This window comes from Castor canadensis, chromosome 11 (assembly GCF_047511655.1).
Source record: "Castor canadensis chromosome 11, mCasCan1.hap1v2, whole genome shotgun sequence".
Lineage (NCBI taxonomy): Eukaryota > Metazoa > Chordata > Mammalia > Rodentia > Castoridae > Castor > Castor canadensis.
This window is the reverse complement of record NC_133396.1, coordinates 24726761-24754232: the sequence shown is the minus strand read 5'-3', so window position 1 is coordinate 24754232 and position 27472 is coordinate 24726761. Positions and strand designations below refer to the sequence as shown.

General features: G+C 51.6%; 1 protein-coding gene across 1 annotated transcript; it reads right to left on the bottom strand.

Moving 5' to 3' along the window:
* Positions 1-585: 585 nt before the first annotated feature.
* On the bottom strand, positions 586-13180 carry Tbx21 (T-box transcription factor 21). Its single transcript, XM_020153904.2, has 6 exons — positions 12467-13180; positions 3459-3613; positions 3052-3173; positions 2328-2486; positions 2142-2203; positions 586-1918 (listed from the first exon to the last, which is right to left on the bottom strand). The coding sequence occupies exons 1-6, from the start codon at positions 12955-12957 to the stop codon at positions 1300-1302; spliced, it is 1608 nt and encodes a 535-aa protein (XP_020009493.1). The 5' UTR covers positions 12958-13180; the 3' UTR covers positions 586-1299.
* Positions 13181-27472: the final 14292 nt, after the last annotated feature.

The window sequence follows — 27472 nt, the reverse complement described above, 5'->3', positions numbered from 1 at the left end:
AGATCATATAAAGTTGTTAATAATTGGTTGTTAACGACCTACAAAAATGCAATGTATGGTTTAATTTATATTTACTCCTTTAACCTTTGAACAACCTAGAGATGAAAATGGGGAACTATAGAAATGCAAGTACCATTGTCAGAGCCCCTCATCCCACCTAGCCTCGTTCCCTGGGCACCAGTGGCTCACACCTGTAACCCTAGCTACTCAGGAGGCAGAGATCAGGAGGATTGCTGTTGGAAGCCAGCCTGGGCAAACAGTTCATGAGATCCTATCTTGAAAATACCCAACACACAAAGGGCTAGCAGAGTGGCTTAAGTGGTAGAACGCCTGCCTAGTAAGCAGGCAAGTTCAAACCCCAGTACCACCCAAAAAAAAGGCAGCATCAACTTGAGTGCTGAGGGTGGGACATGTAGCCTTGCTCTAATTCAGTTTTTCCCCTGAATGAGGCCACTTTAGGTTTTTAGCAAGTACCCCAGAAACAAGAGTCGGGAGAACAGTTTTGCTCTGCCAGCAATCTCCAGGTGAGACCCCTCCCAGCACTCCCTACACTGGCACAGAAGCAGCACACACTCAACAGTTTCATGTTTATTTTCAGAAAGTGATGAAGACAAAAGAAATACATCCAGACACCACTCTCCGTACAATAAATAGCCTCTTTTCAAAAAAATAAAAAAAGAAAAGGCGTGCACGTGCACAACCACCACAAAGGGCACCTCACTTGGTGAGATGTGCACCATCCCCTCCCAGCCCCTTTCTCTGTGACCCACTCGCTTGTCTCTGAGTAGGTGGGCCCAGGCCAGCTGCCCAAAGTCACCTGAGTCTTCTCCCTGACCCTGGGTGGCTGTTACAAAATCGGTGTATTTTTATTTTCAGATCAGGGATTATTAACACACACACACGGACAAAACTGTCAAAAGTTACTCACAAGGGTAGAGAACTGGTCTTCAGTCCTGGCCACCCACCCTGACCCCCCCACCCCATCAGAAGCTCCTTTGTTTTCTAGGACCTTCTCCAGTCCATTGTCTGTTTTCCATGGGACTGTCTCCCCAGAAGCAGCACCAAGTACATGACTGTAGTTCAGGTGGAGAAGGGACTGGGGACACTTCTGTCACATTTTATTGTGAGCCAGGAAGAAGAAGTGAACTCCAAAATCCTTCTTGGACCTCTCTCTCCCAACCAATCACTATACTGAGAGGGACAGTGGGAGCTGGACTTCTCCACCCTGCGTCTGTTTTCTAAGTTGGTTGGTGTCCTCCAACTAATAGCACTGTGTCTTCCTTTCAGCATGGCGTCTGTTCAGTTGGGAAAATAGTTATAAAACTGACCTTCGGCTTCCTTATCAAAAGGAGAAGGAGCCCCAGCAGGAGAGGAGCTGTCCCCACTGGACGGGTAGGGGGAGACCCGCCTCCTCTTAGATTCTCCTTCGCCCAGTCCTGAGTCACTGGGCTCTGGCCGGAGCGGGGTGACCTCAGTCCACAAGGAGGGGGAGCCCTGCTCCTCTGGCCCCCGCCCCTCAGAGGCTCCAGGGCCAGGCTCCATGGGCAGAGTTCGCATGGGGCGGAACCAGCTGGCTGGACCCATCTTGGGAGGGTACTGTGGTGTGACAGGCCAGCCAGCTCCAGGTGCCAGGACCTCCTGGCCTCGGTAGTAGGACATGGTGGGCCCAGGGGCAGAGGGCAGGAATGCAGGCTTCATGCTGACTGCTCGAAACTCGGCTTCATAGCTGTGGTCCCGCGGTGCACCCAGCCAATAAGGTTGGGAGATCATATCTTTGGCCTGGCTGGGTAGGTCAGGGTAGAAGCGATTGGGAACAGGATATTGGTTGGATAGGAGAGGTGAGTAAGGGTCTCCTCCAAGTAGTTGACAGTTGGGTCCAGGTGGGGAGGGGACACTGGTGTCAACAGATGCATACATGCTAAAAAAGGAAAATAAAGGAATTGAGAAAATGGGTTCACAAGCAGAACCAATCGCCAATCACCTAGGAGCCTGCTTGCTGCTGCACGTCCCTTCCCTCACCCTCCTTCCCCAGCCTGTCTACCCTCCAACCCCCTCCAGGACAGGGAGAGGACATGATGAGCATGGATCTAGAGTCCCCTCTTTAGAGGGACCAAAGGTGAGTTGAACCCAGTGGCACTTACGACTCAAAGTTCTCTCGGAATCCTTTGGCAAAAGGGTTATTATCAATTTTCAGCTGAGTGATCTAGAGAGAAGGAGACAGAGTCACCTGAACCCTGAGTTTGTGTCTTCCTCCCAAGGAAGAGCATGGCCCCTGCTGCCCCTCCCCCCAGTCCAGGCTCAGGCCCCCTGGCTGGAGCAGTCCTCACCTCGGCGTTCTGGTAGGCAGTCACAGCAATGAATTGGGTTTCTTGGAAAGTAAAGATGTGTGTGTTAGAAGCATTGCAGGTGGCCTCCGGCTCTCCATCATTCACCTCCACAATGTGCAGCCGGGGCTGGTACTTATGGAGAGACTGCAGCACAATCATCTGAAGAGGAAGCCAGAGGTTGTGGGGCAGAGGAGGGGGGCTGGATATGGTCCTATGGATCCCACCACCTCCATCAACGACTGGCCCTACAGTGAGGTTAGAAGGGACCCTGAGGTCATCTTGTCCCTTTTCCAGGCCTGCCACCATGTACCTTCTCCCAAACCTTCCAACTCTAGGCCCCAGCCTCTTTGGCCAATTCTAGCTTCATGCCCCCTGTCTTGTTCTCAGAAGTCCTTTGAGACCAAGGTATTAGCACAAGGGGCATTTTAGTTTTAAGTGTACATTTAACAGGATTTCTCAACTTGGAGAAACTCTTCTTTCATTCCCTGGGACACTGAACCAACTTTGGCCCATCATGGTGACAACCCTGGGATCCAGTGAAGAAGGCACCCAGGCTGGCTTGGCCTGCGTTGGCTGTATGTGACCCCTGCCTGAGATTCAGCTTCCTCCATCTCATTTTTCTCTTACAGTGGGTGGGAAGAAAAGGGACTCTAACAGAACAGTTACCCCAAAGGACTCAGAGATCTCAGACTCAAGCAGGCCACCTTGAGGCAGAAGTTCCCACCTGGGTCACATTGTTGGAGGCTCCCTTGTTGTTCGTGAGCTTCAGTTTTCCAAATGAAACTTCCTGGCGCATCCAGTGGGCTCCAGTGTTGGGGGAATCTGGGTGGACGTACAAGCGGTTTCCTGTGGACAGTTAACCTCTTTGGTAAGCAGTCCCTAGAACAGACTTCTGGTAATGTGGGGCTTTGCCTGTTCTGAGGAGGATGTGAGAATGATGCAGGGCAGGGGTAGATGTGGGCAAAGGACTGAGCAGTGGACAAAATAGAGCAAAATAGAAAAGACAGCTGAAGGAAAGCCAAAGAGGGTGGGAGGGATGGGGTGTAGAACTTAAGCCAGTTCTTGGGAAATCCACTAGGGGGTGCCTGATCTTGAAGCAAAAGTGCACCCACCCTCCCAAGGGGCACGTACCTGGCATGCTGCCTTCAGCCTTTCCACACTGCACCCACTTGCCACTCTGATATCGCCAGTGGTGCTGGTCCACCAAGACCACGTCCACAAACATCCTGTAATGGCTAGTGGGTTCCAGCCCAGCCACAGTGAACGACAGGAATGGGAACATTCGCCTGGGGAGAACAGAGAGGCCCCAGTACCCATCAGCCCCAGCTCTGGCCAGTCACCTGCATAAGGTAAGATGGAGCCAGCCTCCACTTACAAGAGCCAGCTGGCAGAGTATTCAGGAAGCTCGCTGGCCAGTTGTTAAACACAGTCATAATTAAAAATTAAATTGTATAAACTTATAATTAAATACATTCTACTAGAAGACAAGGTAATCGATACTCAGAAATCACTTTCCTGTTATTTTACCGTATTGTCCTTTTGTCTGGGCTTTTAAGGTTATTTATGCCTATTGAGCCTGTGAAGTGGAGGTACAGATGACGGTTTTGTCACCATCTCCCCCGAACTCTATATTCAATCACATCATCTTGGTTGCTTGAAATTGCTCATAGCAGAAGTATTTATACCAAACACTATAAGGAGCATTGTTCTGGTAGAACTGGGATTTGAACTCAGGGCTTCACACTTGCAAAGCAGGTGCTCTACCACTTGAGCCACAGCTCCAGTCCAATAAGGAGCTTTTTTTTTTTTTTCAGAGCTGGAAAATGCATGCTGGGCAAGCACTCTCCATGGAGGTACATCCCCTGCCCAAGGGGTTTTTTTAAATGCTCTCCTTTCAGAGGGTCACTTGCCAGTCATTGACAGGCAGTTCCTAATAGGACTTCATGCCTCACCCTCATCTTCTTCTCTAAGATGACTCTCCCACTCTCTGTGCTACAATCTCCTAACCCTATAGCACCCACCCACAGGCCATCCCTGCCCCATGCTCCTAGGCCTGGCATCTGTAGTATGGCTTGCCCTAGGCCTGGGCCTTCAGAGAATCAGCTAATGTCCTAGGTGGACAGGGAGCTTCCTATTGTCCTGAAAGAAGGCTCTATCACACTCAGTCCTCGTGCTCGAAGTCTTGGGTCTCAGGAAGAGTAGAGGAAGCTAGGACTTAGATGCTGCGCTATCCCCCACTGTGCCAGAGTAAAAGAGAAAGAAGGGGAAGCCCTCTTCTCCACCACTTCCACTGTCACTACTCCCGCTATCACCATCATTACAACCACTGCCTCCACTATCACAACCACCATCACTCTCGACACTATCTCCACCATCATTACAGCTACTTACTGCTCTTATCATCCCAACAACCAGAGGCAGCAAAGTCACTACAATCCCCACCTCCACAATCACCATCACTACCAATATCCCTCCACCAGAATAATCTCCCTCTAACCAGCACCTCCACCACTTTAACCATCACTATAATCACCACATCTACTATCTCCACCAGCACCACAGATATCACCTCTAAAATCACAACTACCACCTCCCCCATCTTCACCATCACTACAATCACTGACTCCATGATCACCATCACTACCGTTACCCCTCCACCACCACAACCGCCCTCCGCTGACCACCACCTCCACCATCACCACCATCACTATAACCAACACCTCCACCTTATACACCATCACAACAATCACCCCTCCATTGTCTCCACCATCATTACAACCAACACCTCCACCATCACCACCATCACAACTACCACCTCACCTTCTACACCATCACCGCAACTACTACCTTCACCATCACAACTACCTCCACCAGAAGCACTGCTATGGCCACCACCTCCACCACCACCAGGCCATCATCAGCACCAGTTGTGGAGCAGGAAGAACAGAGTTGTCACAATGCACAATTAATCCCTCGTCAGCAGTACCTTTCATCCCACATGCCCCTGCTCCCATGTGAGCCCTGGAGGATGGAAGGCACCTGTCCTGAGTCAGAAAACCCGGGGCAGGGAGAGTTCCAGGGGCTAAAGCACACTTTTGGGTGGGTCCTAGTCCTCTGAATCAGTCATACCTCCAACAACCCTGGAAAGGTCTCCCAGGACAGTGCTGCCACAGTCTGCTTTCCCCAGATGCCTCAGATGAGAAAAAAAAAAGGTTTATTGGCCTCCTGATCTTAGATAAGTTAATTCCCAAACCAAATCTGTTTCTTTTGTTGTTGTTGTTCTTGTTGTTTGTGGTACTAGGGTTTGAACTCAGAGCCTCATGCTTGCTAGGTAAGAGCTCTTCTGCTTCATCCACTCTGCCAGCCCAAACCTGTTTCTTCACCTTTAAATATGGATAATAGCTCCCGTCCATCTTTCCTCTGAAAGCTATTTAGGAGCTCAAAAGCTGTGAAACTAAACCAGGTGCTAGAGGCTCACATCTACAATCCCAGCAACTTGGGAGGCTGAGTTGGAGAAAATTGCGGTTTGAGGACAGCCCGGAGAGGAGTGGGGGAATAGTTTATGAGACCCCATCTCCAAAATAACCAGAGTGAAAAGGACTGGCGGTGTCTCTCAAGCAGTAGAATGCCTGCTTCACAAGCATGAAGTCCTGAGTTCAAACCCCAGTCTCATACACACACAAAAAGTTGTGAAATTTAGCTCATTTCTCTCCAGTCTCACCTCCATCCCACCTTCTCCCAGACCTGGAGCCGTCAAGGCCCTTCGGCCTGACTGAAGGACACTGAGCAAGAATCAGAGCTCTGATTCCAAGCCGTGGACCTCAGGGGCTCAGTGGGTCAGTCGGCTGGAGGAATCAAAGGGTAGGAATTAGGTCACGAGCAACTGAGAGAAGAGTCCATGCCATAGTCTCTGTCCTGGTTCTGCTTTTATACTCACAGCGGGAAATGGAGGGGACACAGGAAGATGATGGGTGAAAGGCAGAGGAGAGGGAGCTCTCAGTTTCACCCTAAAAGGCAAGAGTCAGCACCAGCTGGAATTCCAAAATAGACCCATGATTTACATGACACTTTGCTGAGAAGGAACCAGGAATGGAGATGAACCCTCCCCTGCCACCCCCCAAATCACTTCCCAACCCATCCAAGATCCCAAATTCCTCTGCTGCCCCTGAAGACCAATGCCTCAAGATGATTTGCAGTGCCATGGTATCCATCCCACCAGATGCCACGCACATACTCCAATGCACCATATTAAAGTGTAAAATGAAAATAACAAGAAAAGCCAAGTGTGGTGGTGCATGCCTGTAACTGCAGCATATGGGAGGTCAGAGAGACTCGCTCGTGCTACATAGTGAGATCCTGTCTTAAAAGTAAAGCCGGGCACTGGTGGCTCACACCTGTAATCCTAGCTACTTGGGAGGCAGAGACCAGCAGGATCCAGTTCAAGGCCAGCCCTGGACAAATAATTCCCAAGACCCCATCTCCAAAAAATTTACCAGAGCAAAATGAACTGGAGGTGTGGCTCAAGTGGTAGAGCACCTGCTTTGCAAGCACGAAGCCTGAATTCAGCCCTCAGTCTCACCAAAAAATAAATAATATAATAAAATAACAAAGAGATGGGTAGTTTTTGTCAATCACATTAACAAAATGTTGTCGGGTGCTGGTGGCTCATGCCTGTCATCTTAGCTACTTAGAGGATGAGATTGGAAGGGTTGAGGTTACAGGTCAGCCTGGGCAAATAGTTCGTGAGACTCCATTCTCCAAAATAACCAAAGCAAAATTGACTGGAGGTGTGGCTCAAGCAGTAGAGCACCTGCTTTGCAAGTGCAAACCCCAGTCCCGTCAATAATAATAATAATAATAACAAAATGTTTAAAACTTGATGCTTTCTCCTGTTTAGGTGGCTGTGGGAAAAATGGATTCCCTCGGATACTATTTGGTGGGAGTGCAAATTCTACCACCTTTTAAAAATCCAGCAGGCGAGCCAGGTGCTGGTGGATCACACCTGTAATCCTAGCTACTCAGGAGGCAGAGATCAAGAGGATCTGGTTAGAGGTCAGCCAGGGCAAACAGTTCCTGAGACCCTATCTCGGGGAAAAAAAAAATCATCACAAAAAAGGGCTGCAGTGTAGGCCTTAAGTTCAAACCTCAGTAACCCCCCAACTCCCTGCAAAAAAAAAAAAAGAAAAAGAAAAGCCCATCAGGCAATGCCTTGTGCCTACCAAAATGTTACATGTGCTCAGACTTCAAAGGATCTTCTGCTCCTACCAATCTCAGACTCGTGAAATAGATATCAGAAGGCCACTTCCAAATAGCCAAACAAGAGAGCAAAGCTGTTTGCACCGCTCCAAGAGAAATGAAGCCAGTCAGCCTAACAGAAAGCAGGCTTAAGCCTAAACATTTTTTTTAAGATCTAAAAAGTTCTCATTTTGGAATGTGGACAAGGAAAATAGTAAGTAAGCCAGTGAAAACTATAGGATTGAAATTGTTGCTTTACCAACCCCTAACTTCATATATACAAATACAAATGCAAATTGAGCTGCTTAACAACAGAGCTTCCCAAAGTTATCTTAATTATAATAATCAACCAATCACACCCAGAAAAGTGGGGATTACCAGCAATTAATACACACCCACACACCCACAGAGACCCAGCCTCTCTTCCTCTACTAAGAACGTCTGCCATCAGCTATTATACACTTGCCAGCAGACTCACAACACACGCTCTACACAGAAACTCTAGCACAAGCCTGTGTGTGGCACTCGAAGGCAGCCCAAAATCTCAACAAACACACAAATGTAGCACCAAAGTTCCCTAGTGGGCTCATCCACCATCTTGTTCTCAATTCCCTCTCCTCCGAGCCCCCACCTGAGCTGCCTCGGTCAGTATCCACACCGGAATCACTCCCTTGCTCCCCACCTCTTCCCACCTCTGGGTGTCAGCCTGGCTGTCACTGGTCATGCTGAGGGGTGGGTCCAGGGCGAGTAGGAAAGGAAGGATCCGGGACAGAGTGAGTCAGCTCAGGGTGAAAGGCTGCGGGGCTGTGGGTAGGCCTGGGTTGGAAGAAATTTTCAAAAAGGAAGAAGGCCGTGGGTGATGTGGTAGTGACTGACAGGTCATTGGAACCCACGGAGGGACAGACCAACTTGCCAAAGCAGGAGGACAGAAAGGGAGCTGTTCTCAGAACCCAAAAGCTTGAAGTAAGAGGAAAGGGCCACAGACTTCCCAGATCGCCACAGCCCAAGCTGAGAAGATACAGGGCCCATCCAGGGCTGATGGGACTGAACTGGAGGTGGGGTGTCCTCCCTGAACCTCAGAAGCCCTGAAGGATCCAAGGGGAGGCATCAGAGCAAATGGTGAGAAGCCACTGCCTCCGTCCAACAGGGACCTCACGTTACCCAAAGGATGGTAGGAATGACCCAAAAGTATGAGAATTATAAAACACACAGATTCACACATGCATTTAGGAAAGAATCAGGAAAATTTGGTGATATTTGTGAATTTCTTTTCAGGCTTTTTTTTTTTTTTTTTTTTTTTTTTGGTACTGGGGCTTGAACTCAGGGCCTACAACTTGAGCCACTTCACCAGCCTTTTTTTTTTTTTTTTGCGAAGGGTTTTTTTCGAGATAGTGTCTTGCAAACTATCTGCCTGGGCTAGCTTCAAACTGGGATCCTCCTGATCAGTGCCTCTTGAGTAGTTAGGATTACAGGCGTGAGCTACTGGCGCCCGGCACTTTTCAGGTCTTTTGTTTTGTTTTTGTTTATTTTTGACACAGGGGTCTCAATATAGTCCAGGCTACTGGAACTTGCTATGGAGCCCAGGCTGGCTTTGAACTTGTGATTCTCCTGCCCATTCTCCCAAGTGCTGGGATTATAGACCTGACCACCACACTGGGCTTTCTTTTCAGGTTTGCTAATGGTATTGTTTTTATTTTTTTAAGCCCCATTTTCAGAGGTGCATAAAGATTTAAAGGTCTATGTATTTTTAACTAATTTACTAGTACTAATTCTTCATACTTATTAATCTGCGTGTGTGTGTGTGGCACTGGGTTTTGAACTCAAGGCCTCAAGCTTGCTAGGCAAGCGCTCTACCACTTGAGTCACTCCACCAGCCCTTTTTTGCATTTCGAAATAGGGTCTCATGAACTATTTGCCCGGGGCTGGTTTCCAACTGTGATTCTCCTGATCTCAGCCTCCTGCGTAGCTAGGATTACAGGCGGGAGCCACCAGCACCCAGCTCTCACTAATTCTTAATATATTACTAATATAGTTGCATACAGAAGAGATAGAAGTGAGAAAAGTTAAAGAATAAACAAGAAAGGACCAGTACTGACTATTGTTGAAGCTGGAATGATGGGTGGATGGAAGCCCATTACATTTTTTCTGCACACTTTTGTATATAATAGGATTTTTCATGATAAAAAAAAAATCGTCAAAAGCCGGGTATGAATCAGGATCTGATGGCTCATGCCTGTAATCCTAGCTACTTGGGAGGCTGAGATCAGGAAGATCAAGGTTTGAAGTCAGCCCAGGCAAATAGTTCTCGAGACCCCCCATTTCCAAAATAACCAGAGCAAAAAGGACTAGAGGTGTGGTTCAAGTGGTAGAGTGTGGGCTTTACAAACATGAAGACCTGAGTTCAAACTCCAGTCACACACACACACACACACACACACACACAAAGTCAGGTGTGGTGGTACATGCCTGTAATAGTGATTTTTGAGGCCAGCCTTGGATACATAGTAAGACCCTGTCTCAAAAAGAAAAAGTACAAGCCAAGTGCCTGTGGCTCATGCCTGTAATTCTAGCTACTCAGGAGGCATATATCAGGAAGAGCACAATTGCAAGCCAGCCCCCGCCAAATAGTTTGCGAGACCCTATCTCAAAAAACCCATCACAAAAAAGGGCTGGCAGAATGGCTCAAGCAGTAAGAGCGCTTGCTTAGCAAGCGTGAAGCCCTGAGTTCCAACCTCAGTACCACAAAAAACCCAAAAAACAAAAGGAGAGTTAAAAATAAGGGTATGGATCTTAGAGAGACAAGACTAGTCAAATGAGAACTATGCAGAAGGAACACAAAAGAGAGAAGGAAGCAGTAGAAGTGGAGTTGGATACACACATTAGAGAATCAGCCCCTGGCAGTACCCCTAAGCAGATAGGCCCCCGCCAGCTTCCTGAAGTTCTGGCTGATGCTCCATTCACCACACCCTCCAGGCTACAGGGGCAGAGGCCTGGCGGTGCTATATAGAGCAAAGAGTTAGGCAGCCCCTCCTGGTCTGCTGTGGGATGGAGTGCAAGTCACCAGGTATCCCTGTACCTCAATGTTCTTGGCTGTAAAATGGGAAATGGCTCAGCCTACTGAACACACAGTAAAAAAATGGAAGTGAAAGCACCTGAGTGCATCACACAAGGTCTTCGGACAGCGACACTATGTGTGGCTATTTTTACTGATGGTCAGGGCTAGCAGAGTGGCTCAAGTGGTAGAGTGCCTGCCTAGCAAGCATGAAGCCCTTAGTTCAAAACCCCATGACCACCAAAAAAATTTTTTAAATATATTAGTATAAAATTAATTTGGGGCTAGGATGTAGATCAGTGGTAGAGCGCTTGCCTAGCATGCACGAGGCCCTGGATTAGATCCCAACACCAAAAAAGAAAAGACAACAACAACAGGTGTGCCATGTAACCTCAGAGGAGTCTCTTGCTGTCTCTGGGCCTGTTTCCCTGTCTGGGCAGTGAGTGAGAGGACTGGACTCCCTTCCAGTTCAGATACACTGAGACCAGAAGTTTGGCCTATGCCTGGGGACACCCAGAGAGGGACAGGGGTAGAGCAGAAAGGAATTATCAGAAGACTTCAGAGATGAAGGTTGGGCCAGAAAACAACATCCTACCTTTCTTGAGTTCATCCCAGAAAAGAGGAACAGTCCCAGGCCACACCACAGAAACTGCCTGGAAGGAAGATGCTCCCAAATGCCCAGATGCAGTGCCCACTGTGGAGCCCACAAGGCCTTCCTTCTGCCCTCCCAAGTCCCACTTGGAATCTCTCTCCAACCTTGTCCCCACCATCCGGCCCACCAATGACACAGCCCCTGCACAGATTCTGGTCAGTCACCTCCTTGCTGGTAAGGGTGGATGCGCCCCCACATCAGACCCAGACGGGCCCACTTCACGAGTTGCTTACTAAACAATACACACAAACTGCAAGTTTCTCTTTCTTTCCTCATACAGGAGACTCTATGCGGAAGCAGCACCCTCAGCCCCAAGCCTACTGCTCACGCACCTGCCTCAGAGGACCTTGAGCCATGGAGCCATGGGTTTCCGTATTTCCCCAGGCTGGACTGGTGAATATGTAGGCAAGAGATTGGACAAGTTTTCCCGGACCAGCCTCAAAAGGTGCAGTGTGGGGCTGGTCACCAGCTCAGACCCTGGCTGAGTTGCATCTGCCTAGGCCCTGGGCATTTGTGTCTGAAGGGATCTGTGCCCTCAACATGCTCCACTGTCCCCCCTCTGCAACACACACACACACACACACACACACACACACACACCCCAGACATATGATCTCAAAGTAAGACCGGAAAGGAAACTTGGCGACTACTCCAACATGTCACCAAATCCCAGTCTATCTCCCTCCCCCATACACCACCGAAGCTGTCCTGGGCAAAGAGGCAACAAGACGGAGGGTGGGGGGTGGGGGACGCGGGAGATAAGGCCAGGCTGCTGCGCCCTAACACAGAGGAGTTAAGAGGAGGCTCAGCCCTGCTCCCGGCTGCCCACTGAGACCCAAACACAGAGCAGGGCAAGAGCAAACACCAACTCTGGGTGCAGCCGGAGGCGCCCTTTCTCCAGCATAAAGGTGACTTATCATTGCGCCCACATCTATCTCCTTTTTGAGATCTCTGCATGTCGGTGGGATATCCTGGGCATAGAGAACCCTCCAGAACTTTCCCTGTCCTCACTGCAACCTCACTGTCTCCTAAAGTTTAAGTCAAAACTGCGAAGGACACGGAGACACTAGCAATGTCTAGCAAAAAAAAAGAAAAAAGAAAGAAAAAGAAAAGGAAAAGCAAAGCAAAAAGTCCTTGTTTCGGCGGGCCACCGAGACTCCCGCCGGCTCCGCCCCGCGAGCTCGCGCGCGCCACACTCACCGTCCCTGCTTGGTGATGATCATCTCTGTCTGGTGCTGATTGAACTTGGACCACAACAGGTGGTTATTGAGCGCGACTCTCAGCTTCCCGGACACCTCCAGCCCCGCGGGCAGCGCGTAGTCCTCGCGCGGCCCGGGGTAGAGCCCGGCTCGCGGGTCCGGGGCGGCGTAGCCATCCCCGGGCTGGTAGCCCTCGGCGCCCGCCGGCGGCGGGAAGGGCTCGCCCGCCCCGGGGAAGCCGGCCGCCTGCGGCCGGGGCGGATAGGCGTAGGCTCCGAGGAAGCGGCCCGGCGGGGCGGGCACCAAGGCGCCCCCGGCGTAGGGCGCCCCCAGGCTGCCGCCCCCGCGACGATCGGCGGGGTCCTGCGCGCCCGGCTCGGGGTAGAAGTAGCGGTGCTGCGGGTCCACGCCAGGCGCCCGGCTCTCGTCACTCGTCGGCATCGGCTCAGTGCCCGTCAGCATGTCTCTGCAGCCCGGCTCCACGATGCCCATCCGGGGCGGGCTGGGCACCTTCCCGCAGCCGTCGAGGACCGGTACCTCTCCACCACCCGACGCGTGAGAGAGTCGTGCGGACTGGAGCGGTTGGGGCGGGGCCGGGGACCCCACCTGGGGACCCTACCCGAGCCTGGACTCGGACGCCTGTCTCCTGCGCCCGCGTTAGGCGGACGCGCGGCAGCTCCCCGGCTCCCTCTCCAGCGGGCTGCTGTCACTAGGGTAGCGGAGGCCTTTGCTGTGGCTTTATGATCTCCTCGTCCCCTCCACTCCGCCACCTCGGCCCCGCCCCGCCTCACCCCGCCCCCTCGTGGCTAATACTGGGCTAATTCTAGGCGGTTGGCGAGAACTGGAGGACCCCCACAGTGGAGACCCATGCGCTCTGAAGTTCGTGCTTAAAGTCCTTGCCTTCTGGAGGAGTCAACCCCACCACCTGCAAGACCGACCAGTTTCTCTCCCCTGGACCCTGGGGAAAATTCTTCACATTTTTGAAGTCTCAGCTCCAAGGCCCTCTTCTACAGGAGGCCTTGGGTAATGGCCCAGATGGGACTAGCTGGGCATTCTGGCAGCACTGGCAGGCTCTGAGTTGCTTTAACCATACCTATTTGGTGATGCCTACAATGTGCCTAGACTTTGTGCTAAGTGACTCGTCTGGCCTGGGGCCCATGTGGGCTATATCTGTCCCTCCAAGCCTGGAGCCCACAGCAGCCATGGGTACGGGAAGTAGTTGCATTGGCCTGCCAGTGCTCAGAGTCCCAGGATTGACTCTACTCAGGTATATGTGTCCTGGGCAAGTCACTTCCCTTGCTTGAATGTCAGTCCCATAAGGCCTCTGGGTGCAGCCAGTGAAACAAACACATCTACTTTCCTGGGGGTGGGGGGGTGAGCCTTACACTAGCATATGTCAGTATACAACACTTTTCAGTCTATTAACAGCTGGATGAAAAGCTGCTCTGAAGAGATTCAGAGCTGGTTGACAGGAAGGAAACCCAGCACATGCTCTGAATCGTCCTGCTGATGGCTACAAACGCTGCTCTTCCTAGAGTGTCCTTTTCTGCTAACTAAGGCAGTCATACTTTATGGTGAAAAGCATCCTCTTTTCCCCCAATTGAAAGCAAGCTTAATAAGTCACCCCAAATTCTACCCCCAAAACCAAACAGGACTAACATTGTGAACACTCTATCAGATGTCCCTCCTATACACCCTGCCTCTGTCTTTTAGAACCCACGATTTTATGTAAACACTATGCATGCTGCTTTGTAAAGTGTGTGTGTGTGTGTTTCACTTGACAAGGTGTCATGGAATTTTTTGCATGTCAGCATGTAAAGACTTACATTTTAAAGAGTGTCCTGAAAAATACTTCAACACGATTTCATCATGTTAGAGGTTAACTTCTCTTCCCTCTCCCAATCCTCACCCTCCCCAGTTCTCCCCTGGGGGCTGACCCCATCTCTCCATTTCTGTCCCAGCCCAACAGGGCTTCACCCTTAGGGGCCCATGGGGACTCTCTGCTCCCAACTAGAGCTGAACCAAGAGGCAGGCTGGCAGTGAAAGTGAAGCTGGGGACCCCAGGAGGCAGACATGACCTAGGGAAGGTGGGAAAGAGAGAATCAGCACATCCTTTGAGAATGAAGAGCAGATACACGACCACACCAGAAATCCAGGTGTGGTCTCCTCCCCAACCCTGTGCCCACCGCCCACCGTTTCCCCATGCCTTAAGGAAGGCAGAAGTTTCTGCCTGCTGTTTGAATTGGGGCAGCACTGCTTGAAAGGGGGTGACCTTGGGACTCTGGCTACCTGTTGTGAAACATAAGACTCACCTGAATGACTGATTTCATGAGACATGAGACTGTTGACTGCTGACACCACTTTTGGGGGATATTTTTGTTAAATGCTCTGCTGTGGAAGACCAAATGGAGTCTCTCCTCCTCCTCTTTTCCATGCTAATCCTCAAACCAAGTGATCTATTCTCTGTTTTTGAACAGGATGGCCTGGGCTCCTGCTCAGCTTTCAAGAGCAGAAGGGTTATGAATCTCACATTCCGTTGGCCCTGGGAAGAGGGGGGCTGGAGTTGGTCTTCTATAACTTGATGGTCTGGCTATTAGAGGGTCTTACAGCCTGGCTTATCAACCCAAGATTCCTCACCCGCCTCCCTCCAATTTCTTCCACCCAAAAAAGAAAGTGCTTGTGAAAAGCGGGGGCTGAGTGGCCCTGGTGTCACCACTGCCAGTCCCGCCCCTCTGCCAGCTTGGGTGAGAAGAAGAACCCTGGCAGTGACACCTCCTGTTCCTGCTGCCACTTCACCCCCTTCCCAGGCCGCAGGGCTGGAGAGGTGGGAAAAAAGGAGAGAAGAGCCGAGGCCCCCTGGGATCCCCTCACTTTCCCTCTCTCTTCCCATGAGCACACTGAGCATCCTCAGGCTGGCCCTGGCAGGGCGGGAGTGAAGAAACACAGGGTGGTGCCAGGATAGGAGACATCCCAGGCCTGGATGATAAGTATGGGAAACAGAATGACAGAAAAGTCACACATTCATTTGCAGCAGAACTAGGGCTGAAAGCTTGTTCTCTTTGTGCTCTTCCCACAAAAACTTGAGAATCATAATGAATGAAAAGTCAGATGATCCTGTTAGAAAAAGTTTGGAAAACAGAAAGGAAAATCATCCCTAAAGCCCCTGCCTCAGCACTGACTTTCCTCACCAACATTTGCAAGTGTTCAAGACTTCCTTCTAAATGTTGCCCATCAAGACTCAACATGACAGGGTCTCCCCTGAGTTCTCACTGCACTGCTATATGCTGTACCACAGCCCATGCCAGGAAGCCATTACGATGCAGATTTCTGGGACTTGCCTGGAGAGATTCTGATTCCCAGGCCTGCAGGGGGCTCCAGAATCTGTGCTTAAAGTCTCCAGAAGATCCTGGGCTTCAGGGACTCCACATCCCACTCTCAGGCCTCCGCCCTCTTGGCTAACCTGTCTCCAAGTCTGACCCACTATGCAAACCAGTGTGTCCAGAGTTTGCAAGAATGGCACTCCAAGGAGTTGGGAAGAATGTCAGCTGCTTCTACAAGCACTGAAATTCTCCTCTTAATGCTTTAGAACCAAATGATTTCTCCCTCAGAATGCAACAGCTGGCTGGATCCTCTCTTGCACATGTGTAAAGGGCTAAGACCTACAGGGGCTCAGAAGGCTCAGTGAAGGCTGAGAGGCAGGGCAGTATGTGGGGGGTTTGACCAGTGACTGTTGATAGAAACTCAGAGTACAGGGCACCAGAATTTCTGCCCTTAGAATGTAAGAGGCTGAAAAAGGGATAGTTACTTACAGTGAGGCTTGCAAGGAAGAGAGAGCAATGCGAAAGAGAGACTCAGGGTGTGAGCCCTCTTTTCTGAAAGAGAGATTCAGAGATGGAGAGGGACAGGAACCACAAAGTCTGAGATCCAGAATGTGACTCAGTGAGAAAATCTCAGGTCCGATGAGGAGGATGCAAGAAAGAAGAGAGGGAGAGAGATGTCCCTGATAGGAAGGGCCATAGAGGCCAAGAGGCTTCAGAGTACCAAGACTAGACAGAGGGAGATGAGGTGGACTTCATCTGTGTCTGGGTCAGAACCCCAACTCCAACCTCAATGGCTGTTTGACCTGTTGAAATATTTTAACCTCTCTGGTTTCTTTGTCAGTAAATGGAGCTAACTGACCTTCTTCCAGGATGAACTTGACCTGTAAAGGCTAAGGGACCTTGTCCTAAGCCAAGAGCAGAACAGAAGTGTAGTCTGCGCTGAACTGTCCCTCTTTTCTGCTCCAGACACCATGTCTTCCCTTTCTCCCCGCTGGCTTTCCTTTCTCATTCACAAAGAGTGTCTCAAATCCATCCCCAGCCTCTGCTCAGGGCCTTAGCCAGAATCGAGCCCCTCTGTTCTGTTTGAGAGACACCCATCTCAAAAGAGGCAGGCACTTATCCTGCCAGATTCCCACACCCTGCACTATGTACAAATTCCAATTCACCATAGTTATGTGCAAATTAAAATAAAGAGGAGATCCAGGGGAGTGGTGCAAGCCTGTAATCCCTAGGGTGGCTGAGGCAGCAGTATTGAAAGTTTGAGGCCAAACTGGGCTACATAAGAAGGGGCAGTGTTGCCTCTGGATTCCCACACACCATTCACATGCTGAGGGCTGGAGTAAACCAGACCCTGGAGATTCTGGGGTCACCAATTAGGGTAAGTTTCTGACCCCAAAGAACTCTTAGCAAGGTGACCCAAGGGACCAAGGTCCTCGAGCCCCTCAGCACTTGCCCTTCAAGCATGGACTCAAAACACACCAACCTGTGCACACACACCATCATGCACTTCTACACACATATACAATTTATAGAGCCCTGCTTGATAAGTCCCTGTGACCCAGTCCCTCACCCCACCCCCTGCTTTTGTCCCACTCACATTCAGCCTTCCAGATCTCCTTGGGCATCTGACAACCCATCAGCCTGTTCTGAAGCCCTGCCCTTGCCAGCCCAGACTGTCAGTCCTTCAGAGAACAGGGCCGGAACCATCAGCTTAGCAGCCAGAGAGGGGGGCAGGGCAGTGTAGAGCACCTGTACAACTCCCCGCCTCACAGTGACAGCTGCAGGAATTCCAACTCCCTAGCACCCAGCACCAGGTGGCCAACATGAACAAAAAATGGAGGGCTTACCCCAAGGTCAAGGCCTCTGGGCTTTCATCCTCAAGCTGGATGTTCACCACTTCTGAATACCCCTCAAGTTAGATATCCCCTACCCTCTGGCTACACCTGGGTCTAGCATGGCAGTCCTCCTTCTCCATGGGCTTCCTGTCTTTGATTATCCATCCTCTTTTGAGAATGATCACAGGAGATATGCATCCCCTCACCCACCTTCCCACATAGGTCTCTCAGGTTAGGTTCCCCCGTAATGTTCCCTCTTGAGCAACTCTGTAGTCATGGGGGCATGCCAGGGTATGGATGTGCAAGACCAAGTCAGGGAGGCCCTGGGAGAGGTGTTCCCCCCTCTTCTTGGGGAATCTGGTAGACTAGGCCTTAATCTCAGCAGGAAGCAGGGTCTGGTTACCAGGAGTGGGGTGGAGGGGATGCCCACAGCTTTGAGTAAAGGGAGCTAGGGGAGGAGGGACAGGGAAAAAAGAGCCAAGGTGAGGGAACTGGAGGGGTTAGGGCTAGGGACTTAGCCTCTGCACAGCCAGTCTCCTCTGCTCCCATCCTGCCCTCCCAGTATGACTTTTCTGGCAGTCAGGCTATGATAGCGCCTCCCATACAGGCCCTCCCCCCACCAGGGCCTCTGGCCACAGGACAACAGACAATCCCTGCTTGGGCCCTCTCTCCAAGGCCTTCTCTGCTTACTGTGAGTCACACGGTTTGCTGGGTGTCTCTCTCCACATCTCTCTGTCTCTCAGGGCTTCCAAGTCTGTGCTCCTCTGCTAGTTTGATTCTATATCTCTCTGGTCCCTGTGTCCTGCCTGCATCTTGTGTCTTCATAACATCCACCTCTATCTGGAGAGCTGTAAAGACTCCCTGTGTGTGCCTTGAGTGTGGTCTATACCTCTCTGTCTCTGAATCTGTCCATTATCTCTGGGTCTCTGAAACCTACTTGAGTCTCTCTGGCATGTTTGTGTCTGTCTCTGCATCTCTATGGCTCTGTCAGCGTCCATCTAGTTCTTGGTATGTCAGTTTCATATCTGTCTGTCTGTCTATCTGGGACTGGGCCTCCATCTGGAGTCAGCTCCAGCCTGCCTATCCCTGGCCTAGGGCCCTTGCTTTGTCTTCTGGTTAGAGTTGCAGTGTAGGGTGAGGTAGAGCAGAGGATAGCTTGACCAGGAAGGGATGCAAAAGGGAGGGAAGATGGGATAGTGAGTGTGTTCAGGAGGAGAAGTGAAGGCACAAAATCTGTTTTTAATGGTGCCTGAAACAAGCTGGACAGTCCTAGACCCTAGGATGGAACCCAGGAGGGATGCATGGCAGGGTGCACGCCTGGTCGGGGTAGGAGCAGAGTCACCTGGAAACTGAAACAGACTAGAGTGGGGAGGATCCAGAAGCAGATGGGGAAAAACAAGACAGGGAGCTCTTGGGTTCTGGTCCTAGTTCCCCCATCAGCCCCAGATGACCTTGGACTAGGCCCTTTCTCTTCTTCTGCCTCAGTTTCCTGCTCTGTAAGACGGGACAGTTGGCAGAGAACATACACTCGATTCTATGAAACAGCCAGGGTGATGATGACATTCCTGACCTCAGGGCAGTAGACTGGTGCCTTTTTCTGTCCCTCAAGAAGATGACCAAAATCCCTTCTAGTCTAGACAATAGCCTCTGTAACTGCAATTCAGCACCACTAGGGGCAGGACAGAGGGAAAAGTAGAGGTTAGACAGCAGGAAGGACTTCCTGCCATGCAGTAGGAGGGCAAAGAGGCCCTAGCTTCTAGGAGCAGGGCTCCAGCCCCCCCCACTCCCTGCTATCAGGTCTGGGGGTGGAGGGGTAACGGTGGGGGGCACTCAGCAGCTGGGTAATTAGTTGTCTCTCTCAGGCCCTGCGGGGAGGGGCTGCTGGACTGAGAAACCAACGCAAAGTGACAGGGGTGGTTTTGACACACGGTGGAGCTGACGGGCCCAGGGGGCCAGGGCTTTGGTTTAGGGAGAAAAAAATCCTATCAAATGATTAAAAAATAGGTCAGAGGGAAGAAGCCACAGCCGGCGCAGCACTGGGTCTGTGGTGAGAAGGCCATGCAGCCTCCCCAAGGCCGCGGGCCTCAGTGGGGTGGGGGGCTGAGGAGCACTTGTGTGTGCGGGGAGCTGCATGTGGGGACAAGAAGGCTGCAGCCAGCAGCTGGCCCTCAGCCTCCCACAGCCTTGCCTCGTGGGGCCTTTTGAAATTCTACCTGATGTCTTCCTCTAGCCACCTTCTTCTTCAAAGGCAGGACACTGCCATTCTTCCTCTGTCCACCTCTACCTCATCCCCATCATATGCCAGAAACACCAACACCATTGTCCCCATCTGGAAGTCTTTCTTACCTTATGGTTTTGGCTTCTGCTGCTGCAGAGGCAACTTGCCAACCTACCCTATGTTTCTTGCCCATCTGAACTGCTTCCCCGTTGTCATTTTGCCAGTTCTCCATCCTGCTTGGGGCCCACTTTCGCCTCCAGCTTGTTCTTAGAACTTCCTCATCCCTCCTCACCTGCTGCCATGAATCAAGAAAAGAGTGGCCTGGGAAGGGTGGAGCGTGAGGAGGTAGGAGACCCAGGAGCTCAGGACAGATTGATGGGTTGATGATCTCCAAGCTCTTAGCAGGTAGGGGCTGTGTCAGGTTTGTACAGAAATCTGAGATGCCTGGTAGTTTAGGGCCCGTTGGCCTCCCCACTTAAGGTCAGGTATTCTTTCCCCCACCACACAACTCAATCTCATTCCCTTCTGCCATCACTAAAACCCACGCAGAGATTAGCAATGGGACCCCACAGTGTCCTGCTGTTCCTCATCAATTCTAGACATTGGCAGAAAGCAGGTGGCTACCAGGAACCAGAACAGAGGGACAAGCAGGCACTAGGCTCCCAGCAATGCAGTCTCTAGCTGAGTGGGAACCTGGGTCTCAGCCACCACCATGCAGGGCTACCAAGGCCATGTTGGTGTGAAAATGGATTGGTTGATCCTGACCTTGAGTTTAACCCCACTTACCACCCCAGACACAGATTGACTCTGACACACAAGCCTGAGATTTCCCCGGGAGCCTGTTGTCTGTGGCCCACCCCCCTCTGCAACCCAGCAAGTGTCACAAGGCGTCCTGCCAGCCTCCTTCCACCAGGGCCATGGGCAGCTGGCACTCTGTGCAGGGCCCTTAGATGGCCCCTGGCCACAGGGGCATAAAGCTGGTGTAGCTTCCTGTCATTACCCCCTCCCCATGTGTGCCTCCAATTCTTCCCAGTTTCTGGCCCCAGAACCTGACACCATGGGCTGGGGAAGGGTCTGTTATGGTCAGGCAAGTCCTAAACACCTGAACCAGAAGCTGGGAGTTGAGATACCAGGCCCCTCACACACACTGACCTGGGCTCACCACCATGGCTTAAGGACGTGAAGAATGCCTTGTGTTCCTGTACTCTCCCTTTGGATATATCACCACAATCAGCTTGTACTTCCTCTCATACCTTTCCTCAGTGAGTTTGGAAACTGGAACTCATTGAGGAGTCCCCCCACGTCCAACCCATTGCTCCTGGGGGAAATGTCTGGGGTGGGGAAGATGAGACAAGAGAACATCTCCAGGTAATTCATACCCTTGGTGTCATTAGATTTCACGAAGATGAAGGTGTAAAGTCAATTGGGCAGGAACTATTGTCCTCATTTTACAGACAACAAAACCAAGGCAGAGAAGTACCTTGTCAAGGTCACAGCAGCTGGTGACACAATGATGAACCTCATGCTTGCACTGTGCACCCTTCTCATTTGGGCCTCCCTGCTTTATGGAAATAGGATACTGTTGTTATTCCCATTTTGCAGATGAGAAATTGGTGCTCAGATGGATGGCACAGTGTCCCCAGTCTCAATTATTTGGATTCGCAATCCCTCTGTCCTTACGGGATATCCTATCCAGTCCAACTCTGGCTCAGATTCCTTCCCCTTCCTCCTCTGGAGAAAAGCAAGAATCTAAGCCCTCCTTAGGTCATCTGGTGTGTATTCCACTTGGAAGTCATTTCTGGTTTACCAAGCCAGGCCTCCTTTTCCTGCCTTTCCTGCTGTCCTTTTCTGTCTGCTGGCTCTGCAGAATTGGACCCCATTACTCAGCAACTCCATCCCTTTATGCGCTGAGGAGCTGCAAGGGGCAGGGACTGGCTCAGTTGCACAGCCAAGGCCAGGCTAGGCATGGTGGCAGTGGAGGAAGAGGAATCCAGACAGGAAGGGTCCCAGAATCCTGGTTTCCAGGTGCAGGGATAGGAGGCAGGGGACTTCCTTACTTCTCTGAACTCCCTGCCCTTGGCAACCAAACCCATTGCCAGACACCCAGGCTGTCAGGTTTTCCATCTGAGTGAGGAGGGGACCTGGGCAGCGCTTGGGAATAGTGGAGGGGATGTGCCAGGCATGCTTCCTGCCAGGCAGTGCTGACTTGCTGCTAACAGAGCCTACACTCTCCCTCTTACTTCTCACACTGGGACCTGTGAGCCAGTGGCCAAGAGGTAGCAGGGGAGCCAGTTGGAGCTGCCAACTGCCCCATGCCTCTCCTTGCCAAAAGACTGCCTTCAATTCTGGGAGCCCTGCACGTCCCTGCTGCAGCCTCAGCAGTAGTCCTGGGGACAGCATGTGGGGCTTAATAGCTTTGGTTCTGGGTTGGAAGTGGGGAGGAGCTTGACAACATATGGGGAGATGGAAGGGCCCCACCTTCGAGTCTGGCTCCTGCCTCCTCTCAAGAACATGTCTGTTCTCCTTGAATGAACACCGGGAAGGCTTTCAAAAAGATATCTGAGGCAAAGCCCCTTCCTTTTACCATCCTGTAAGTTCTTCCTGGAGTCTAACCTTGATCCCTCACAGAGGGGTGGAAGAGGACAGAGATGAATCGCAGTTTCTTATAAACCTGGTGGCTTCTTGTTCCCCGATGACAATACAGCGGAGGAGCCCTGTGGTTCTGGCTTTGAGTCAGGCCTTCTCCCCCGGCCTCCCCAGTGCCATCTCCCTCCGCCCCGCCCCGACTGGAAAATCAGGCTCATGCCTCTGCCGAGAGTCAGTGCTTCCCCTGCTTCCCCTCACCATCTCGCTTTCCCCTAAAGGGAGGTGTTTCCTCGAAGCCGGGAAAAGTCAAGGGGGCAGAGACCTCGCCAGCCACGGGGAGGCGGGACTCGGTGGGCACGGGCACGGGGTGGGGGTGGGGCTACCTGCCTTCCGGTCCCTTCCCCCTTCCCTTCTTCAGCCCAGCTCCCTCCCCAGCCCTACTCTTCCAGCCTGACGCATCGATGCACTTAACACACGTATGCAGCTAGTATTGGGAGGGGGGGGTTCCTTTAAGGGGGAAGGCGCGGCAGAAGAGTGGAGTTGTCATGCCTCTGATGTGACTATGAGTGACATAAGGTGAGTGTTCCCCACATGTGTTCTTCACTCTTTCGCACGATGTGCCACACGTGCTCTCCATCCCTCCCAGTCTTCCGTCTGGTGCATACCTCACCGCCCCCCCCCCACATACGCAGTGCACCCTTGGGCATTCATTCAGATTCCCACCATCTCCTTCAGGGAGAAGGCCTGTTTCCTTGCGGAGGAAAGGACTGTGGGGGGAGAGGTTCAGGAGTTTATGAGGAGATGGGTACTGTCTATCGCAGAAAACTTGATTCCTTGTCCGTCCTCCCAGCAAGGGATCTCTTAGCTCTCCGCTGGTGGGGGGGCCAGGTCACAGATAGGCCCTGCAGACCCTCAACCTTCCCACTGTTAAACAACTTAGAGGCACGAACCCCAGTCACCCCGCCCCAGTTCCTGGATGAGGACGGGAGAGTCTGGGGAGGGTCTCACCCTCGGGGAAACCGGCCCTGGGGAAGGGGTGGTTAGAAAGGCCTGAGTCAGCAATCTATAGGTGCTCACGTGCCCCCTCCCCCCAGGCCAGGGGCGGGGTGGGGAGAATGAAGGAGCTGAAACAGAAAGTGAGATGGAGAGTCAGAGAATGAGAACAGGAGAGAGAGAGGAAGGAGGAGAGAGGGAAACTGAGACCAAGAGACAGTCAGAAAGACAGCGCAGGGCAACATGGGGGCGAGCAGAGCCTGGGGGGTTGCGGAGATCGGGGTGGGGGGTATGCAGGGTAAGCGTCTAGGGTCGACTTGCTGTTCTCTTTCTTCACTAGCATAGCAAATAAAACAAAGGTCAGCCCGAACAGAATCCCACTCTTTCAAGAAGGGGAAATCGAGGCTTTTAGGTTGACCGACTTAGACTCACCAAAAGGGGACAGTGAGCCTGGATACAGCCCATCTCTTGCCTCCCAGAAAGTGCATGTCTATCCTCTGGGGAACCCGTAGGGCAGCTATTGGGAGGCTCCTGCAGAGGCGGGTCCACTGTCTGTGGGCGGGGCTTGGGAAGCCCCAGCTGGAACTGGTCTGCAACTCGTCCTGGGCTTGCCTGAGGCTGTATTTGCATGCCTAGCGCTTATCTTGCTTTGAGAAGTTACAGATCAATAAAAATGGCAAAACTTTCTAAAGGATGCTTTTCTGTAACACTAAGACGTGGCGATGCTACCTCCTGCCTTGGAGCTCACATCACTGCACACCAAGAAAACAAGAAAAGAGGCCAAGGGTATTTAGCGTCCCAGAAGGGAGAAGGAAAGCATCTCTTCCCGCCCACCTCCACCGGAACTCAGAATCACCTGAGTGCTCTCCTCCTAACTCTGGGAGGGCCCGAGTGGTGGCTCTAGGAAACCAGAGCTGTGGAACTCTACCAGGATGCGACCAGACTGGAAGCTGGGCATGCGCAGCCTGGTTTGTGCCACAGGCACCACTCCGGCCTGAAAGACCACCAACAGAAATTAGCCCACAGAGGAGACAGGACTGTATCCAGGTCACACACCCATCTGGGAGTGGGTAGAGAAATTCCAACCTAGAACTCTGTTCCCAGGCTCAAGCACTAGCCTGGTCTTCTGGCTGGTACCCAGGCCCTATGCAGGGGACTCACAGTGCTCAGTCCAGCCCTCAGCAGTCACTCAGCCCCCTGAGGACTGAACTGGGAGAAGCAGATGGAAAGCAAACTATTCAGGGTCTGGTGTCCTCTGTCCCTGCCCCTCCCTACGCCAAGCTGTTGAGTGAGGAAGCCCAAGAACAATGTTACCTGCACCTGGTCAGACCCCCACCCCCTATAACACACACACACACACCTGCAGGCTTTGCCCTCTGAGAACTCAGACTCTAGTAACTCCCTCCAAAGAAAACCATTTCCATCTAGGCCTCCGTGCCTCTGAAATTTGGGGGGCTAATGGGAGGGGCTTCCAACCCCCTTAGTCATCCTAGGAAGCCAAGCTGAATAGCAGTGACTGATATTCACTCAACCACAAGCCAATTTTGTGGTTTCAGTTTGCAGAAGGAACAGTAAAGCCCCGGCCCTGGGCAGAGGACTGGGCTGTGTCCTGGACCCAGTCTGCCCTGGCCCTGCACAGCAGGGCCCTGCGTAACACAGTGGAGTCTCAGGACGACCAGAATGTCCCCACGCAGACAGGGCAGGCTGTAGCAACTAAACACTTTGCCTCATCCCTCCATGTACCCCTGGTAACTTTGCTGGTGAGGATGGCTACTTCTCTAGAAACTTTTCTTTTTTGGTGGAACTGGGGGGTTGAACTCAGGGTCTCACACTTGGTAGGCCAGTGCTCTGCCTCTTGTACCACTCCACCAGCCTTGGGCTGCTTTGCTGCTTGCAGGATGATCCCTTTGCCCTTTCTTTTTTTTTTTTTTTTTTTTGTGGTACTGGGGTTTGAACTCAGGGCTTACACCTTGAACCACTCCACCAGCCCTTTTTTGTGATGGGTTTTTTGAGACAGGGTCTCACAAACTATTTGCCTGAGCTGGTTTTGAACCTCAATCCTACTGATCTCTGCCTCCTGAGTAGGTAGGATTACAGGCATGAGCCACCAATGCCCAACCGATTCCCTTTTCTTTTTTTAATGTCATTTTATTTCCATTCTTTATTTCTTCTTTCTTTTTCCTCTCCTCTCCTCCCCTCCCCTCCTCTGTACCCCTCTTCTCAAGGCAAAAATAAGCCATTCTCCAAACCACATCTGTGGCTTCCCTCATGAGCTCCAAGGAAGAGATGGAGATTAGCTCTAAGAAATCTTATCCATCAAGTACAGTTTAGAAGAATCTCAGAAGTGTAGAATGCCAAGATGTCAGAATGCTGGAAATTAAATTAAAACTTCCTAGTCTAAGCTGGGTGCTGGTGGCTCACACCTGTAATGCTTTCTACTCAGGAGGCATAGATCAGGAGGATCATGGTTCAAAGCCAGCCTGGACAAAAGTTTGAGAGACCCTATCTCAAAAAACCCTTCACAAAAAAGGGCTGGTGGAGTGGCTCAAAGTGTAGGGCCTGAGTTCAAACCCCAGTACCACAAAAACAAACAAACAAACAAACAAAAACCAGAACTCCTAATCCAGTTTCTTCATGTTTTCAGTGTGGAGCAGAGGCTCTGGGAAATGATGTAATGATGTGAGACTGGAAGAGTGTGAACCAGAGGCACTCACTCTCAGAACAGGCTCTAACCACTTCCCCTCACTGCCCCTCAAGGTGCAGCTCCTCTTATGGAGCAGACCCTTGGTCTTATGACCAGAGAGAAAAAATGATGCAGGATGGGTAGGCTTAAAGAAGCAGACACAGCCTGGGCACAGAGTTTTGGCATCTTGACAAGTCACATTGCTTGTCTCCTTCCCTCTAGAAGCCTCCCTGAATTAGCTATAGAATATCACCCTTCATACCTGGTGGTCAGCCACAGCTCCCTGAGGGTGGAGAAGGAGGAAAAAAAAAAAGGAGGCAAGAAGTGGGATCCAGAAAGGAGCAGAGGATTAGTTAAGCCAAGGAAGGGGGAACCCCACCAGGAGAAAAGCTGCCTTGATGAGTCACTGCCACACAGGTGCAGCCTTCTCAGGGGCTCCCAGCTGCATGTAAGTTTTATCATGTGATTTCTACTAAGGATACTGTAGTGGCCTGTGGAGCTGGCTCACATGGCTGGCGAGAGCCCGTACGTGTGCTTTTCCAGTGCTCAGGACAGTCCTAGTGATACCTCAAACTGGAGAGCCGGTTGTTAAACGTTTATCAGCACACCACTGGATAATGGGGTTGGCTTCAAACTCAGGAGCACAAGTCTGCATGTGCAGGTGGGACTCCACACATGTATTGGTATGCACTCTTTCCAGGGTCCCTGTGGCACTTGGGACACACCCATATGGCACTGTGACCTGGTTGTGCAAGACTGGATGTATACCACGTGCATTGGGGGGTGTCTCTCTTCAGGTGTAACCCTGGGAGGCTGGTAGGTGGGAAGAGATGTGTGTATAACTGGCTCTGTACAGGGTACATCCAGGTGAAGTGTGACTAGGTGAGTCTGAAGGATAGTGTGGTGACTGTGCAACGGCCTGACCATGTACAGGGAAAGGACACATCTGTGTCCACTGTGGAGGACCAGGACAGTGCTGAGACAAGACAGGCTTGCATCTCTGAGCTCGGAGAGTGCTAAGCCCTCTGTACCAAATCTCACCTGGGTCCCTCCTCTGTCCTCATGCAAAACCAACTATCTATCTACCAGAAGAGGAGGCAGTGGGATGCTGAGGCTGGTAAGGGGCTTTCTGATTCCGATGCGAGGTATGCGTGCGCACCGGACACACCACAAAGGCCAGCACCAGGGGGCACTGTCCACTTCCGTGCCCCTCACCCAAGCCAAGGTGAGCTATCTCCTTCACACCATCTCCTGATCCTCCCCCTCACCTCCCATCCACAGTCTGCTTTTGCTGTCTGTGGGGGGAAGAGAGACCAGCTCCTGTAACACCCACAAGGCCAAGGGCCCCAGGAAGGGGGAGGGGCTTGCTCAT

What these genes read in the sequence shown, in the direction of transcription:
- Tbx21 (XM_020153904.2), bottom strand. Translation starts at nt 12,957, where the DNA reads ATGGGCATCGTGGAGCCGGGCTGCAGAGACATGCTGACGGGCACTGAG. An exon ending in CTGCCTACCAGAACGCCGAG is followed by an intron (nt 2,204 to 2,327) that starts GTGAGGACTGCT and finishes CCTTCTCTCTAG; the next exon opens with ATCACTCAGCTGAAAATTGA. An exon ending in TTCCGAGAGAACTTTGAGTC is followed by an intron (nt 1,919 to 2,141) that starts GTAAGTGCCACT and finishes TTCCTTTTTTAG; the next exon opens with CATGTATGCATCTGTTGACA.